At 48.2% G+C, this 18,972-nt stretch overlaps 1 protein-coding gene across 1 annotated transcript in view; it reads right to left on the bottom strand.

Moving 5' to 3' along the window:
• The window catches only part of LOC149433258 (connector enhancer of kinase suppressor of ras 2-like), a gene marked incomplete at its 3' end in the record, with an annotated part of 131,178 nt that extends 112,757 nt beyond the window's left edge, over window positions 1-18,421 (bottom strand). The window contains exons 1-2 of the mRNA XM_089664499.1: window positions 18,275-18,421; window positions 17,680-17,886 (exon numbers count right to left, since the gene is read on the bottom strand). Coding sequence (XP_089520625.1) covers window positions 17,680-17,886; window positions 18,275-18,421 — 354 coding nt within the window. The remainder of the gene's footprint in view (window positions 1-17,679; window positions 17,887-18,274) is intronic.
• Window positions 18,422-18,972: the final 551 nt, after the last annotated feature.

Raw genomic sequence — 18,972 nt, 5'->3', positions numbered from 1 at the left:
TGTGATTCAGGTGTTCCAATCCCCTCCATGGACACAGGTGTATACAATCAAGCCCCTAGGCATGCAGACGGCTTCTACAAACATTGGTGAAAGAATGGGTCGCTCTCAGGAGCTCAGTGACTCCAAGCGTGGTCCCGTGATAGGTGGCCACCTGGGCAGTAAGTCCATCCGTGACATTTCCTGGCTACTAAATATTCCACGCTCAACTGTTAGTGGGATTATAAAAAAGTGGAAGCAACTGGGAACAACAGCCACTCAGCCACCAAGTGGTAGGCCACGTCACATGACAGGGCGGGGTCAGCGCATGCTGAAGCGCACAGTGCGCAGAAGTCACCAACTGTCTGCAGAGTCAATAGCTAAAGACCTCCAAACTTGGTGTGGCCTTCAGATGAGCCCAACAACAGTGCGTAGAGAGCTTCATGGAATGGGTTTCCATGGCCGAGCAGCTGCATCCAAGCCTTCCATCACCAAGTGCAATGCAAAGCGTCGGATGCCGTGGTGTAAAGCACATCACCACTGGACTCTAGAGCAGTGGAGGCGTGTTCTCTGTAGTGACCAATCACGCTTCTCTGTCTGGCAATCCGATGGACATGTCTGGGTTTGGCACTGGCCAGGAGAACGGTACTTACCTGACTACATTGTGCCAAGTGTAAAGTTTGGTGGAGGAGGGATTATGGTGTGGGGTTTTTTTTCAGGGGTTGGGCTTGGCCCCCTAGTTCTAGTGAAGGGAACTCTTAAGGGGACATTTTGGACAATTACATGCTCCCAACTTTGTGGGAAGAGTTTGGGGATGGCCCCTTCCTGTTCCAACATGACTGCCCACCAGTGCACAAAGCAAGGTCCATGAAGACATGGAGGAGCCAGTTTGGGGTGGAGGAACTTGACTGTCCTGCACAGAGTCCTGACCTCAACCCCATAGAACACCTTTGGGATGAATTAGAGCGGAGACTGTGAGCCAGGCCTCCTCCCCCGACATCAGTGCCTGACCTGACAAATGTGCTTCTGGAAGAATGGTCCAACCTTCCCATAGACACCCTCCTAAACCTTGTGGGGGGCCTTCCCAGAAGAGTTGAAGCTGTTATAGCTGCAAAGGGCGGGGCCAACTCAATATTGAACCCTATGGACTAAGACTGGGAGGCCATTAAAGGTCATGTGTGTGGAAAGGGCGGGGCCAACTCAATATTGAACCCTACGGACTAAGACTGGGGGGCCATTAAAGGTCATGTGCGTGGAAAGGGCGGGGCCAACTCAATATTGAACCCTACGGACTAAGACTGGGGGGCCATTAAAGGTCATGTGCGTGGAAAGGGCGGGGCCAACTCAATATTGAATCCTACGGACTAAGACTGGGGGGCCATTAAAGGTCATGTGCGGGGAAAGGGCGGGGCCAACTCAATATTGAACCCTACGGACTAAGACTGGGGGGCCATTAAAGGTCATGTGCGGGGAAAGGGCGGGGCCAACTCAATATTGAACCCTAGGGACTAAGACCGGGGGGCCATTAAAGGTCATGTGCGTGGAAAGGGCGGGGCCAACTCAATATTGAACCCTACGGACTAAGACTGGGGGGCCATTAAAGGTCATGTGCGTGGAAAGGGCGGGGCCTACTCAATATTGAACCCTACGGACTAAGACTGGGGGGCCATTAAAGGTCATGTGCGGGGAAAGGGCGGGGCCAACTCAATATTGAACCCTACGGACTAAGACTGGGGGGCCATTAAAGGTCATGTGCGGGGAAAGGGCGGGGCCAACTCAATATTGAACCCTACGGACTAAGACTGGGGGGCCATTAAAGGTCATATATACGAAGCAGACATGAGCTAAGTGTTTGGATCCAAAGTTAATTTGGTGTGAATATTGGATGTTTGGACCTTCATACAAATGCCAAACGTTCAAGGCATTCGGCATGGATGAATGTTACAGTTGTCAATAGTTGCTAAGGAAGCAGCAGGTCCCCCCCCCCCTCCATGTTCAGGGGGTCTCAGCAGTTCTTGGCTCCATTCACAAACATCTGAGGGCCCACTCACACCACAATGCAGGTCCTGCAGTGTATGACACCGTGCACTGCGGTTTGGAAGTGTTTCACAGTGAACAGCACCACAGCGCACCAACACACGTAGTGTACATTACCCCAAAACAATCGGTCCTGACGGATCAATCCCCTGCTGCAGCTTCTCACCTCAGACAGAGTTTGCTGCTGGACGGCTGGATGTCCCACCTGGATCCAATCACCACACGATGAGCCTTTTTAACTATTTATCTTGTAAGTGCAAATTTTCCATTGTTTACTAAATAAATTGTCAATACGGCACTTACAGGCGCCTTCCTCTCTTTTTCTTGAGACTGAGGAAATGCATCCTCGTCCTTCTACAAAGTTACAATGTACAGTCTGATCACTGGGGGAGGGGAGACTGAGGAAATGCCTCCTCCTCCTTCTACAAAGTTACAATGTACAGTGTGATCACTGGGGGAGGGGAGACTGAGGAAATGCCTCCTCCTCCTTCTACAAAGTTACAATGTACAGTGTGATCACTGGGGGATTTGGGGTGATCTGAGGGATGAAGGTGAAGGAACTGGGGTGATCTGAGTCTTGATGGTGCAGGAATTGGGGTGATCTGAGGGGTGAAGGTACAGGAATTGGGGTGATCCGAGGGGTGAAGGTGCAGGAATTGGGGTGATTTGAGGTCCACGGTGATTTTGGTCACCACCATGCTGTTTTCTGGCGCCTGACTCCGGATCTACAGGACATGTACAGGTAACAATCAGTAAGGACATGTCAGACCCCCTGCCATGTTGGGCGGACATTAGGCGGGTGGTTTCCTCCTGTGTCGCTGTACTTCTCCTCCTCCAGCGCGGTGATGGCGCCGTGCCGCTGTACTTCTCCTCCTCCAGCGCGGTGATGGCGCCGTGCCGCTGTACTTCTCCTCCTCCAGCGCGGTGATGGCGATGTGTCGCTGTACTTCTCCTCCTCCAGCGCGGTGATGGCGCCGTGTTGCTTTACTTCTCCTCCTCCAGCGCGGTGATGGCGCCGTGCCGCTGTACTTCTCCTCCAGCGTGGTGATGGCTCCGTGCCGCTGTACTTCTCCTCCAGCGTGGTGATGGCTCCGTGCCGCTGTACTTCTCCTCCAGCGTGGTGATGGCTCCGTGTCGCTGTACTTCTCCTCCAGCGTGGTGATGGCTCCGTGCCGCTGTACTTTTCCTCCAGCGCAGTAATGGCGCCGTGTCGCTGTACTTCTCCTCCTCCAGCGCGGTGATGGCGCCGTGCCGCTGTATTTCTCCAGCGCAGTGATGGCGCCGCGTCGCTGTACTTCTCCTCCTCCAGCGCGGTGATGGCGCCGTGCCGCTGTACTTCTCCTCCAGCGCAGTGATGGCGCCGTGTCGCTGTACTTCTCCTCCTCCAGCGCAGTGATGGCGCCGTGTCGCTATACTTCTCCTCCACCGCGGTGATGGCGCCGTGTCGCTGTACTTCTCCTCCTCCAGCGCAGTGATGGCGCCGTGTCGCTATACTTCTCATCCACCGCGGTGATGGCGCCGTGTCGCTGTACTTCTCCTCCAGCGCAGTGATGGCACCGTGTCGCTGTACTTCTCCTCCTCCAGCGCAGTGATGGCGCCGTGTCGCTGTACTTCTCCTCCTCCAGCGCGGTGATGGCGCCGTGCTGCTGTACTTCTCCTCCGGTGCGGCTGCTCATACATAATGCACGATGGACTCTTCACACTCCGGTTGAGATGAGGAGCTTCGGGTTTATCATCCAGATGGAGCAGATCCGGGGTTTCGGTGAAGTTCCGCTCCCCAGAAATGGGTCAGATTGCATCGCTGAGTTGTCACAGAATCTCTGGACCTGTCACATGTCTGACCTGTCAAACCGCAAATCCTGGAGGAATGGTGGAGATACGCGGCACTTCAGACTCACATTTCACCAATCGCTTCGCTGATACTAAATAAAGTGATTCTCTTCTCTGTGAATTTTGGGGAGAAGAGCGGCGAGTCTCCGGCTTGGTGCTCAGCTACAGATCATCAGAAATTCAGGTGGAGCTCAGAATCCACACACAGCTGAGAAGGCTTCACTCATTGGTTGGTTCGCTGAAATGTGAAAGCCGATCCATCACAGAGGAAGACAGGCGGCAGCAGTCATAGGACATGCGGTGTGTGATATATTAGATTTGATGTCAAATGGGTCAGTGTTAGGGTTGTGGTCAGTGTTAGGGTCAGTGTCAGTGTTAGGGTCAGTGCCAGGGTTGTGGTTAGTATTAGGGGTCAGTGTTAGGGTTGTGGTTAGTATTAGGGGTCAGTGTTAGGGTTGTGGTCAGTGTTAGGGTCAGTGTCATGGTTGTGGTCAGTGTTAGGGTTGTGGTCAGTGTTAGGGTAAGTGTCCATGTCAGGGTTGTGGTCGGTGTTAGGTTCAGTGTCAGGGTTGTGTTAGGGCAGTGGTCAGTGTCAGGGTTGTGGTCAATGTTAGGTTCAGTGTCAGGGTTGTGTTAGGGCAGTGTTAGGGTTGTGGTCAGTGTCAGGGTTGTGGTCGGTGTTAGGTTCAGTGTCAGGGTTGTGTTAGGGTCGTGGTCAGTGTTAGGGTTGTGGTCAGTGTTAGGGTCGATGTTGTGGTTATCATTAGTGTTAGGGTCAGTGTTAGTGTTAGGGTCAGTGTCAGTGTTAGGGTCGTGGTCAGTGTTAGGGTTGTGGTCAGTGTTAGGGTTGTGGTCAGTGTCAGGGTTGTGTTAGGGTCGTGGTCAGTGTCAGGGTTGTGGTCGGTGTTAGGTTCAGTGTCAGGGTTGCGTTAGGGTCGTGGTCAGTGTTAGGGTTGTGGTCAGTGTTAGGGTCGATGTTGTGGTTATCATTAGTGTTAGGGTCAGTGTTAGTGTTAGGGTCAGTGTCAGTGTTAGGGTTGTGGTCAGTGTCAGGGTTGTGGTCGGTGTTAGGTTCAGTGTCAGGGTTGTGTTAGGGTCGTAGTCAGTGTAAGGGTTGTGGTCAGTGTTAGGGTCGATGTTGTGGTTATCATTAGTGTTAGGGTCAGTGTTAGTGTCAGTGTTAGGGTCAGTGTTAGTGTCAGTGTTAGGGTCAGTGTCAGTGTTAGGGTCAGTGTCAGTGTTCTAGGTCCGGGATAACAGAAAGGAGTTTTCCTAACACTGAGGAGCCGTTTGAGTCGCCCTGATGTCTCCCCTCATTTCTGCTTTCCTATCGGTTCCAATGCATTTCCTGAAATGGTGAAATCTTGGAATAAAATCTCCATTACAATGTATAATACACAGGGACGTCTTGCACCTCTAGCCGGCACTACGGATATCTTTTGGTTACAGACAGAAAACCGGCCATGACACACAATGCAATCCCAAGCAACATTCTACCCTTCCTGACCAATAAGAGCTATGCCTTGAGATGCGGGAAGGCGATGGGAACCCTCCAGTGCCGGGCTGCCTGCAGGCGGCGATATGATGATCCTTGTACATCTCCGGACGCGTTCCATCCCGCCCCTGACATATACCGGTGCAGGTACCTACAAACTCCATCTGTCCGCTGCGGCGTCCTCTCCTCCGCAGCGACAGGTCAGTATTTCATCAGTTCACCTTTCCGCAGTTCCCTCTCACAAGTGTGATACATGAGCGCCAACTGACAAAGAGACGAGCGGAAAGGAAAAAGCCCCCGGCCGTGCGTCCCCCACGGACCGCCGCGCTCGGCGGTAAATGATTTATTTCATGCAGCGGTCGCCACTCTCCACAATCAGAATGTCAAACAGAAACAGATGGCAGCGGCGGGGAAATGTGCGGACCGCGACGCCCGCGAGACAAACTCCTTACCGGTACACAGAAAGTTCCAGCTCCAAAAAAAAAAATACAAAATAAAATGGCGAGTCGATGGCGAGGAAACGCGGAGATTCCCTCCCTGCGCTGTGCAAAATGGGAAAAATGTTTTGGCTCCGCCTTAAATAGGTTCATATTTTATTATGTCAACTGTTGTTTATTATATTATACTGATCATTAAATATTATGTATCCACGGTAACAAATATTATTTTATTATTAATAATTATTACTTTGTATCTAAAGCAACTATTTATTATTATTATTTGTATCATATATAACGAGCATTACAGTGCGCATCCGTGACACCAACCCTCCAGCTCGCTGATTATATATATATATATCTGTACACAGTCCTCAGCATAAATGACTCCACCCCACAAACTCCTCCCACCAATGCCGGCCATTGATTGCAGACAAGATTTGTTCATTTGCGCACACAAAAAAGTATTTTTCCTAACAAATTGATCCCAGGCCATGTTGCAAAAATGAACACACCCCAATCAAAGTCTTGAAAGTCTGAAGGGGAGGAGTTGATATACCTGTGCAAGACTGAAGGGGAAGAGTCGGTACACCTGCGCAAGACTGAAGAGGAGGAGCTGATAAACCTGTGCAAGACTGAAGGGGAGGAGCCGGTACACCTGAGCAAGACTGGAGGGGAGGAGCCGGTACACCTGTGCAAGACTGGAGGGGAGGAGCCTGTACACCTGTGTAAGACTGAAGAGGAGGAGCCGATAAACCTGTGCAAGACTGAATGGGAGGAGCCACTAAACCTGAGCAAGACTGGAGGGGAGGAGCCGGTACACCTGTGCAAGACTGGAGGGGAGGAGCCGATACACCTGAGCAAGACTGGAGGGGAGGACCCGGTACACCTGAGCAAGACTGAAGGGGAGGAGCTGGTATACCTGTGCAAGACTGAAGGGGAGGAGCCGGTACACCTGTGCAAGACTGAAGGGGAGGAGCCGATACACCTGTGCAAGACTGAAGGGGAAGAGCCGGTACACCTGTGCAAGACTGAAGGGGAAGAGCAGGTACACCTGTGCAAGACTGAAGGGGAGGAGCAGGTACACCTGTGCAAGACTGAAGGGGAGGAGCCGGTACACCTGTGCAAGACTGAAGGGGAGGAGCCGGTACACCTGTGCAAGACTGAAGGGGAGGAGCCACTACACCTGTGCAAGACTGAGAGGAGGAGCCAGTACATCTGTGCAAGACTGGAGGGGAGGAGCCGGTACACCTGTGCAAGACTGGAGGGGAGGAGCCGGTACACCTGTGCAAGACTGGAGGGGAGGAGCCGGTACACCTGTGCAAGACTGGAGGGGAGGAGCCAATACACCTGTAAAAGACTGAAGGGGAGGAGCCGGTACACCTGTGAAAGACTGAGGCTGTGATCTGGAGTATGACTATAGGATCAGTTGGACGATGGTTTTTGCAGCCCCCCCTCCCCCATTCCATTCCAGGAGATCCTGCGTGTTCTTTCCACCCGCAGCCAACACTCAGCATCGGAGATGCGCGCCGATCTATAAATAGCTGCTGCATTCGTCTTCCGGATCGCAGCGCGTCTCTAAGCGCAATCTCCATCCTGACCGGCGAGGGTCTAATCCCGGCGCGGGGCCTTTCATTTCCTCCCCTGGAACGTTCGCGGTATAATGTACATCCTAAAGGCGGCTACATTGCATGTCTGTGATATTATTCTATAAATAAACCTGCAAGCGCAGCGTTCTATAAATAGCGCAGGACGAGATTCGCGTTCCCGTCCCCAAAGACCTTGGCTGCCTACACGGCGCTCAGAGGCGCGGCGTCGGAGGGCCTCCGATACCAAGGAGCCGACTGATGAGAAGGCGAGACCTAATGATCGCTGTATGTGAAGCACCGAAATTCACTTCAGAGGAACGCCGCGCTCTCGGCAGGCGAGCGGAAATGACGGCGACAAGAAAGGATATAGAATGATGGACGGTCCGTCGCCTCTCCTCAGTAGTGAAAGCATTGCCAAACAAAATGGAGAGCGGTGAGGTCACTCCTGTGAAAGGGGGGTGCGTATAATTATTACAGCCATTCCTTCTGCGCGCAAATCAGCAAAACCGAATGTTATCCATTCATAAGAATAGAGTACATCAGGAAAATATCACATTACGGCCACTAGATGGAGCTGATGAGCATACATAAATGTTTTGTTTCCCACTGTGATCATCAGCTCCAACTAGGGGCCATAATGTGGTATTTTCCTGATTCACTCTATTCTTCTGCCACTAGATGGAGCTGATGCAGATATATAAATGTTTTGTCTCCCACTATGATCATCAGCTCCCTCTAGTGGCCATAATGTGGTATTTTCCTGATTCACTCTATTTCTGTGCCACTTGATGGAGCTCATGAGCATAAATAAATGTTTTTTTCCCATTACAATCATCATCTCCATCTAGTGGCTACAATGCGGTATTTTCCTGATTCCTGAAGAGAAAATGGCCTCATAACATCTCACAAAGAAGGAATGTACATGTAGTTTCACATGATGAATAGCTCTGCAATTTTTTTTTATAAGTACACGTGATATATCTTATATCTGGAGGGCGGTGATGTCACTCTGTATAATATATCTTATATCCGGAGAGCGGTGATGTCACTCTGTATAATATATCTTATATCTGGAGGGCGGTGATGTCACTCTGTATAATATATCTTATATCCGGAGGGCGGTGATGTCACTCTGTATAATATATCTTATATCTGGAGGGCGGTGATGTCACTCTGTATAATATATCTTATATCTGGAGGGCGGTGATGTCACTCTGTATAATATATCTTATATCCGGAGGGCGGTGATGTCACTCCTGTATAATATATCTTATATCTGGAGGGCGGTGATGTCACTCTGTATAATATATCTTATATCTGGAGGGCGGTGATGTCACTCCTGTATAATATATCTTATATCTGGAGGGCGGTGATGTCACTCCTGTATAATATATCTTATATCTGGAGGGCGGTGATGTCACTCTGTATAATATATCTTATATCTGGAGGGCGGTGATGTCACTCTGTATAATATATCTTATATCTGGAGGGCGGTGATGTCACTCTGTATAATATATCTTATATCTGGAGGGCGGTGATGTCACTCTGTATAATATATCTTATATCTGGAGGGCGGTGATGTCACTCTGTATAATATATCTTATATCCGGAGGGCGGTGATGTCACTCCTGTATAATATATCTTATATCTGGAGGGCGGTGATGTCACTCTGTATAATATATCTTATATCTGGAGGGCGGTGATGTCACTCTGTATAATATATCTTATATCTGGAGGGCGGTGATGTCACTCTGTATAATATATCTTATATCTGGAGGGCGGTGATGTCACTCCTGTATAATATATCTTATATCTGGAGGGCGGTGATGTCACTCTGTGTAATATATCTTATATCTGGAGAGCGGTGATGTCACTCTGTATAATATATCTTATATCCGGAGGGCGGTGATGTCACTCTGTATAATATATCTTATATCTGGAGGGCGGTGATGTCACTCTGTATAATATATCTTATATCTGGAGAGCGGTGATGTCACTCTGTATAATATATCTTATATCCGGAGGGCGGTGATGTCACTCTGTATAATATATCTTATATCCGGAGGGTGGTGATGTCACTCTGTATAATATATCTTATATCTGGAGGGCGGTGATGTCACTCCTGTATAATATATCTTATATCTGGAGGGCGGTGATGTCACTCTGTATAATATATCTTATATCTGGAGAGCGGTGATGTCACTCTGTATAATATATCTTATATCTGGAGGGCGGTGATGTCACTCTGTATAATATATCTTATATCTGGAGGGCGGTGATGTCACTCCTGTATAATATATCTTATATCCGGAGGGCGGTGATGTCACTCTGTATAATATATCTTATATCTGGAGAGCGGTGATGTCACTCTGTATAATATATATTATATCTGGAGGGCGGTGATGTCACTCTGTATAATATATCTTATATCCGGAGGGCGGTGATGTCACTCCTGTATAATATATCTTATATCCGGAGGGCGGTGATGTCACTCCTGTATAATATATCTTATATCCGGAGGGCGGTGATGTCACTCTGTATAATATATCTTATATCCGGAGGGCGGTGATGTCACTCTGTATAATATATCTTATATCCGGAGGGCGGTGATGTCACTCCTGTATAATATATCTTATATCTGGAGGGCGGTGATGTCACTCTGTATAATATATCTTATATCCGGAGGGCGGTGATGTCACTCTGTATAATATATCTTATATCTGGAGAGTGGTGATGTCACTCTGTATAATATATCTTATATCTGGAGAGCGGTGATGTCACTCCTGTATTATATACCGTATAGTATATAATAATATACTATTTTGTATTGTTTCCCGTCTCATTCTTTGCTCTTCCCATTCCAGAAGATGACCGCCCAGATTACCTCCATCTCTCCCCTATAAATATCAGGCTGCGGTGTCACTGGGCGCGCTCAGCGGCACTGAAACACGAGGCTGTCAGGACCAAGATAGCTCGGCGGAGAGGATAATCATTCAATTGCTTCCTTTGTCGTCATCTCCAAGCCTCGCTCCCCCGCCATCTGCCATGTGCATTAAAAAAAGATTAGACATTGTATGGGGAAAAGTCGAAGAACAATCGCTGGGAGGAAGACGAACGCAAATCTTAATATTGGTTATAAATGCCGGGAAAAACAAATCTCATGGCAGAGCTGGGGGACCTGTCATGGGAGGAGCACATCTGAAAATGCCAGCTGTCGGGCTGCCATGCTGATTTTCTGGCCTCCTGGAAGCAATCAGGTGGATGTGAAGTCTTTATCTGCATTCTGCTGCAGAGTCAGTGACACCTGTCATCATGGCAGCCAGAAAACCGGCATTTCCAGGAATGGACTATATCCAAGGGGAGGTAGGATGGAGGCAATGGATACAGACCTTCATCCACTTAAAAGAAGTCACTGATTGTTCCCAATGGTTTAGGTTTCGGCAACGCTGTACAAAGCAGGGGACCCCTCCCCCCTCAAGAAATGGGGGTCATCCTAATTGAGAAATCCGAGTGAAAAAGAGTGAAAAAGGGTGCCACGTGATTGGCTCGAGAATCCAAAGTCATTTAATAATACCACAAGCTAACAACTGGAATAAAAAAGGCAACCAACGCATTTCGGAGCAAAGAGTCCCCCTGAAGGACTCATCATCGGGGCTTAAACAATGTAGCAAGAGCAGATATAGGAAAGATCCCGCGAATCATTCCTCCTTGCAGCGATAACATTGCTATTCCGGAGACTTGTTTTTGATTCAGATTAGTTGCATGCCCAGGACCGGTTCACAGTCCCAGTATAAGTGGACCCTCAGTTTAAGAACAATGCTCACCTAAACCACCTCACATTATATAACTCACATTCACCGCACCCTCCCGTAACAATAGATGAACAAAAAGTTAGGAATGCACTAATTAGGCCTATTATCCCTGATTAAAACTCACCTGCTACTGGGCAGTCGTACACTTCTGCATCCTCAGCGTAATGCAGCCCCAGCCTGTGCTTCTTGTCTCTAGTACATTTGGGCCCAGCCTTGCTCCTTAAAACACTCCAGCTGCTGGTCCATTTTACACTTCTGTATCTTCTTCAGTGTTTTAATTGCTGCAGTAAAACATTTGCCTTTGCTCTTAGTCTCGTGTAAATTTGGATCTTTTATCTCCTACATAAAACTCTCCTGCTGCTGCACAATTTTAAACTTCTGTTGTAATGAAGCCCCAGCCTGTGCTCTTGTCTCTTGCACATTTGGGCCCAGCCTTGTTCCTTAAAACTGTCCAGCTGCTGGCAGATGTTATACTGCTGTACCCTCTGTGGTCTCTTAATTCTTGCTCTTAGTCTCTCGTAAATTTGGATCTTTTATCCCCTACATAAAACTCTCCTGCTGCTGCACAATTTTAAACTTCTGTTGTAATGAAGCCCCAGCCTGTACTCTTGTCTCTTGTATATTTGGACCCAGCTTTGCTCCTTAAAACTATCCAGCTGCTGGCAGATGTTATACTGCTGTACCCTCTGTGGTCTCTTAATTCTTGCTCTTAGTCTCTTGTAAATTTGGATCTTTTATCTCTTTCATAAAACGCTTCTGCTGCTGCCCAATTTGAAACTTCTCCTCTGCAGTATCTTAATTGTTGTAATGAAGCCCCAGCCTGTGCTCTTGTCTCTTGCACATTTGGGCCCAGCCTTGTTCCTTAAAACTGTCCAGCTGCTGGCAGATGTTATACTGCTGTACCCTCTGTGGTCTCTTAATTCTTGCTCTTAGTCTCTCGTAAATTTGGATCTTTGATCTCCTACATAAAACTTTCCTGCTGCTGCCCAATTTTAAACTTCTTCTCTGCAATATCCTAATTGTTGTAATGAAGCCCCAGCCTGTGCTCTTTGTCTCCAGTAAATTTGGGCCCAGCCTTGCTCCTTAGTAAAACATCTGTCTTTGCTCTTCATTTGGATCTTTTATCTCCTACATAAAACTCTTCTGCTGCTGTCCAATTTTAAACTTCTGTTGTAATGAAGCCCCTGCCTGTGCTCTTGTCTCTTGTACATTTGGGCCCAGTCTTGCTCCTTAAAACTGTCCAGCTGCTGGCAGATGTCATACTGTTGTACCCTCTGTGGTCTTTTAATTCTTGCTCTTAGTCTCTCGTAAATTTGGATCTTTTATCTCTTACATAAAACTCTCCTGCTGCTACTGCCCAGTTTTAAACTTCTCCTCTGCAGCATCTTAATTGTTGTAATGAAGCCCTAGCCTGTGCTCTTGTCTCTTGTACATTTGGGCCCAGCCTTGCTCCTTAAAACTCTCCAGCTGCTGGTCCATTTTACACTTCTGTATAATCTTCAGTGTTTTAATTGCTGCAGTAAAACATCTGCCTTTGCTTTTAGTCTCTAGTACATTTGGATCTTTTATCTCCTACATAAAATTCTCCTGCTGCTGCCCAATTTTAAACTTCTATTGTAATGAAGCCCCAGCCAGTGCTCTTTGTCTCTTGTACATTTGGACCCAGCCTTGCTCCTTAAAACTCTCCAGCTGCTGGAAGATGTTATACTGCTGTACCCTCTGTGGTCTCTTAATTCTTGCTCTTAGTCTCTCGTAAATTTGGATCTTTTATCTCTTACATAAAACTCTCCAGCTGCTGGTCCACTTTACACTTCTGTATCTTCTGAAGTATTTTAATTGCTGTAGTAAAACATCTACCTATACTCTTAGTCTCTCGTAAATTTGGATCTTTTATCTCCTACATGAAACTCTCCTGCTGCTGCCCAGTTTTAAACTTCTCCTCCACAGTATCTTAATTGTTGTAATGAAGCCCCAGCCTGTGCTCTTGTCTCTTGTACATTTGGGCCCAGTCTTGCTCCTTAAAACTGTCCAGCTGCTGGCAGATGTTATACTGCTGTACCCTCTGTGGTCTCTTAATTCTTGCTCTTAGTCTCTTGTAAATTTGGATCTCCTACATAAAACTCTCCTGCTGCTGCTGCCCAGTTTTAAATTTCCACCCTGCAGTATTTTAATTGTTGTAATGAAGCCCCAGCCTGTGCTCTTGCCTCCAGTACATTTGGGCCCAGCCTTGCTCCTTAATAAAACATCTGCCTTTGCTCTTCATTTGGATCTATTATCTCCTACATAAAACTCTTCTGCTGCTGTCCAATTTTAAACTTCTGTTGTAATGAAGCCCCAGCCTGTGCTCTTGTCTCCAGTACATTTGGGCCCAGCCTTGCTCCTTAGTAAAACATCTGCCTTTGCTCTTCAAGGTCTTGGGAGGATCGAAAAGAGCGATATGGTTGATATTTTGAAACCAGGTTGGTGATGTAGCCGGGGGTCGAGTTGTGGATGGCTTTGTAAGTTGTTGTTAGTATTTTGGAGGACACTGAATGGAGGCCAGTGGAGGGATTGGCAAAGGGGTGGAGGACACTGATTGGAGGCCAGTGGAGGGATTGGCAGAGAGGGGTGGAGGACACTGTATGGATACCATTGGAGAGATTGGTAGAGAGGGGTGGAGCACACTGAATGGAAGCCAGTGGAGGGATTGGCAGAGAGGAATGAAGGACAGTGAATGGAGGACAGTGGAGGGATTGGCAGAGAGGGGTAGAGGACACTAAATGAAGGACAGTGGAGGGATTGGCAGAGAGGGGTGGAGGACACTGAATGGAGGCCATGGGTGGATTGGCAGAGGGGTGGAGGACACTGAATGGAGACCAATGGAGGGATTGGCAAAGGGGTGGAGGACACTGAATGGAGACCAGTGGAGGGATTGGCAGAGAGGGGTGGAGGAAGGACACTGAATGGAGGCCAGTGGAGGGATTGGCAGAGAGGGGTGGAGGAAGGACACTGAATGGAGGCCAGTGGAGGGATTGGCAGAGAGGGGTGGAGGACATAGAATTGAGGCCAAATGAGGGATTGGCAGAGAGGGGTGGAGGACACTGAATGGAAGCCTAGTGGAGGGATTGGCAGAGAGGGGTGGAGGACATAGAATTGAGGCCAATGGAGGAATTGGCAGAGAGGGATGGAGGAAGGACACTGAATGGAGAACACTAAATGGAGGTCAGTGGAGGGATTGGCAGAGAGGGATGAAAGACACTGAGTGGAGGCCAGTGGAGGGATTGGCAGAGAGGGGTGGAGGACACTGATCGGTTGGTAAGGTGGATGAGCCTGGCAGCAGTATTTATGATGGACTGGAGGGGGGATCGCCGGTGTAATTTGGATCTTTCATCTCCTACATAAAACTCTCCTGCCGCTGGCCAATGCTGAAGTTCCGTATCCTCTGCAGTACATGAATTGTAGTAGTAGAGCCCCAATCTGCGCTCTTTGTCTCCAGTACATTTGGGCCCAGCTTTGCTCATTACAATCCCCAGCTGCTGTTCTATTATACACTTCTGTATCATCTGTGGTCTCTTCATTCTTGATCACAGAGATTGGCCAGCAGCAGGACAGTTTCTCATTCCGAAGAACAGCGACTTACTGGCCAATTTCTCTTCCTCTGCCTATTACCAGTCAATGAAAAAGCGCGCGCCATTCCAAACCTAACTAAAAAAATAAACGGCTTTTCCTCAAACTAACATAAACCAGATTGTGGTGCAGCTGCTGCACATAAACCAAACTAAGTACAAGAGAAAAACAATTCTACAGCCAGATCTGCCCTGCCGGAGCACGCCATCGAGGAGGCTGTCGGTGAACGTCGCACTGTGCCGCCAAACACCACACACAGCTTTACGGCGTCCTCCAATCATGTTATTGGAAGGATTTTCATATTTGTTTAAGTCAGTGATCTCCACACTGCGGCCCTTTGGATACTTTTATCCGGCCCTTGGGGCATTATTGAATTCACTGACACCAATGAAGAGCTTAATTCCTCCCAATGACACCAACAATGGGGCCCAATGACACCAATGATGGGGCACAATTCCTCCCAATGACACCAATGATGGGGAACAATTCCTCCCACTGACACCAATGATGGGGCACAATTCTTCCCAATGACATCAGCAGTCAATCACTTGTCAAAATCACTGCCACTGTCACTATTCCTGTCAGCATTGTAACAAAAGGGAGGCCCCCCCATCCCTAGAGTAAACCATTGCATCCAGGGAAGCTGCCCCTTCTGCCCACCTCTTGTCCCAGCCCTAAAGGTGCACAATTCCTCCCAATGACACCAATGATGAGGAACAATTCCTCCCAATGACACCAATGATGGGGCACAATTCCTCCCAATGACACCAATTATGGGGCACAATTTCTCCCAATGACACCAATGATGGGGCACAATTTCTCCCAATGACACCAATGATGGGGCACAATTCCTCCCAATGACACCAATGATGGGGCACTATTCCTCCCATTGACACCAATAATGGGGCACTATTCTTCCCACTGACACTAGTGATGGTGCACTATTCCTCCCACTGACACCAATGATGGGGCACAGTTCTTCCCACTGACACCAATGATGAGCACTATTCCTCCCACTGACACCAATGATTGGGCACTATTCCTCCCACTGACACCAATGATGGGGCACTATTCCTCCCACTGACACCAATGATGGGGCACTATTCCTCCCACTGACACCAATGAAGAGCTTAATTCCTCCCAATGACACCAACAATGGGGCCCAATGACACCAATGATGGGGCACAATTCCTCCCAATGACACCAATGATGGGGAACAATTCCTCCCACTGACACCAATGATGGGGCACAATTCTTCCCAATGACATCAGCAGTCAATCACTTGTCAAAATCACTGCCACTGTCACTATTCCTGTCAGCATTGTAACAAAAGGGAGGCCCCCCCATCCCTAGAGTAAACCATTGCATCCAGGGAAGCTGCCCCTTCTGCCCACCTCTTGTCCCAGCCCTAAAGGTGCACAATTCCTCCCAATGACACCAATGATGAGGAACAATTCCTCCCAATGACACCAATGATGGGGCACAATTCCTCCCAATGACACCAATTATGGGGCACAATTTCTCCCAATGACACCAATGATGGGGCACAATTTCTCCCAATGACACCAATGATGGGGCACAATTCCTCCCAATGACACCAATGATGGGGCACTATTCCTCCCATTGACACCAATAATGGGGCACTATTCTTCCCACTGACACTAGTGATGGTGCACTATTCCTCCCACTGACACCAATGATGGGGCACAGTTCTTCCCACTGACACCAATGATGAGCACTATTCCTCCCACTGACACCAATGATTGGGCACTATTCCTCCCACTGACACCAATGATGGGGCACTATTCCTCCCACTGACACCAATGATGGGGCACTATTCCTCCCACTGACACCAATGAAGAGCTTAATTCCTCCCAATGACACCAACAATGGGGCCCAATGACACCAATGATGGGGCACAATTCCTCCCAATGACACCAATGATGGGGAACAATTCCTCCCACTGACACCAATGATGGGGCACAATTCTTCCCAATGACATCAGCAGTCAATCACTTGTCAAAATCACTGCCACTGTCACTATTCCTGTCAGCATTGTAACAAAAGGGAGGCCCCCCCATCCCTAGAGTAAACCATTGCATCCAGGGAAGCTGCCCCTTCTGCCCACCTCTTGTCCCAGCCCTAAAGGTGCACAATTCCTCCCAATGACACCAATGATGAGGAACAATTCCTCCCAATGACACCAATGATGGGGCACAATTCCTCCCAATGACACCAATTATGGGGCACAATTTCTCCCAATGACACCAATGATGGGGCACAATTTCTCCCAATGACACCAATGATGGGGCACAATTCCTCCCAATGACACCAATGATGGGGCACTATTCCTCCCATTGACACCAATAATGGGGCACTATTCTTCCCACTGACACTAGTGATGGGGCACTATTCCTCCCACTGACACCAATGATGGGGCACTATTTCTCCCACTGACACCAATGATGGGGCACTATTCCTCCCACTGACACCAATGATGGGGCACAATTTCTCCCAATGACACCAATGATGGGGCACTATTCCTCCCAATGACACCAATGATGGGGCACTATTCCTCCCACTGACACCAATGATGGGGCACTTGTTTGGAGAGTTTGGAGACCCCTGGTCCTGATAAATACTAGATTGTACACACACATATCTGCATGAAGTCTTCTAAAGGGACATAGTCAAATACCTGTGTGTGAAGCATCAGATGGACTCACATTTCAGGGCTCCAGTAGCTCTGGGCCACTAACATATTTTCAGCCAAGCCTAGAAATGACTGTGGAGCCGAAGGGTTAGTGAATGGCAGCTTCTACCTGCAGATTCTCACACAGGAATTTGGCCAGGTGCCCTTCACAGTTTAAGACATGGGACAACAGATGAGTGCTCACCAGGGCGCACAGCAGGTCTACGGCCTCCAGTATCAGTTCCTGATGGCCGATCCGGGTGACGCCGAGCTCCTCCAGCTCCTGGTGGGTGATGTGTAGTAGCTGCTCCCCGTTGATCTTCTCCCGCTCAAAGTTTTTGATGTATTGCTGCAAGCAGTCGTCCAGCCCTGCGGAGATGGGAAGATGGTTAGAAGGATGGGAAGGACGGTTCTACAGGTAGAGAATTAACCGGCATAAATCAAACTGGGCCGCCAATAAACAAGAACTCCGTTAGAGCCAACCACGAAAGCCCCACGTAAACCCCTATTGTCTCCCTGTCCTCCTCTACAGCTAATCAAGCACATATGGCACTTGATTAGCTGATTCCCTGGGTGCGGAAGCTGAGAAATGACAGCTCTGAACCTGGAAGTGATGAAATACTTGTTGCCTCCAGGTCCATTCATGGCAGAGGAGATCAGAGAATGGATATTCCCATGGGAAACATTGTATTCTTTTTATAAAACTTTTGTAGAGGGCCAATACAGGAGAATGGACACACACATGGAATGTTTCCAAAGACTTTTTCTTCACCAAAGATTTTCCCGTGAATTGACATCACCCTAAACCTGAAGAGATCCACTGTTCTCATTGGAGGAAGGGTGGAGCTCTTCTTAAAGTCAACCTTCAAGTTGGCCATTGGGATGCCTACATGATAATCCCAGTATGGCCCAATGGCCAACTGAAAAACTTTGATAAAGCTAACCATGTAAGCCCAAAATCATCTCTGATAGATTCTGATCTGTTACTGTGGTTTGTTTTGTTTTGTAACCATGAGAAACATTGTATCCTTTTTTATAAAACTTTTCTAGAGGGCCAATACAGGAGAAAGGACACACACGTGGAACATTTCCAAAGACCTATCCTTCACCAAAGATTTTCCCGTGAATTGACATCACCCTAAACCATTGTTCTCATGGGAGGAAGGGTGGATCTCTTCTTAAGGGGATCCTTCAAGCTGGTCTTTGGGATGCCGACATGATAATCCCGGTATGGCCCAATGGCCAACTGAAGAACTTCGATAAAGCCCAAAATCATCTCTGATAGATTCTGATCTGTTAGTTTGTTTTGTTTTTTAACTATGGGAAACATTGTATCCTTTTTATAAAACTTTTCTAGAGGGCCAATACAGAAGAATGGACACACACATGGAACATTTCCAAAGGCTTTTTCTTCACCAAAAGTGTTTCGTGTGAATTGACATCAACCTAAACCTGAAGAGATCCATTGTTCTCATTGGAGGAAGAGTGGATCTCTTCT

The sequence above is a fragment of the Staurois parvus genome, unplaced genomic scaffold (genome assembly GCF_062004578.1).
Source record: "Staurois parvus isolate SC_StPar_1 unplaced genomic scaffold, SC_StPar_1.0 ptg001924l, whole genome shotgun sequence".
In the NCBI taxonomy this organism is placed as follows: domain Eukaryota; kingdom Metazoa; phylum Chordata; class Amphibia; order Anura; family Ranidae; genus Staurois; species Staurois parvus.
This window is presented reverse-complemented; position numbering and strand designations above follow the sequence as displayed.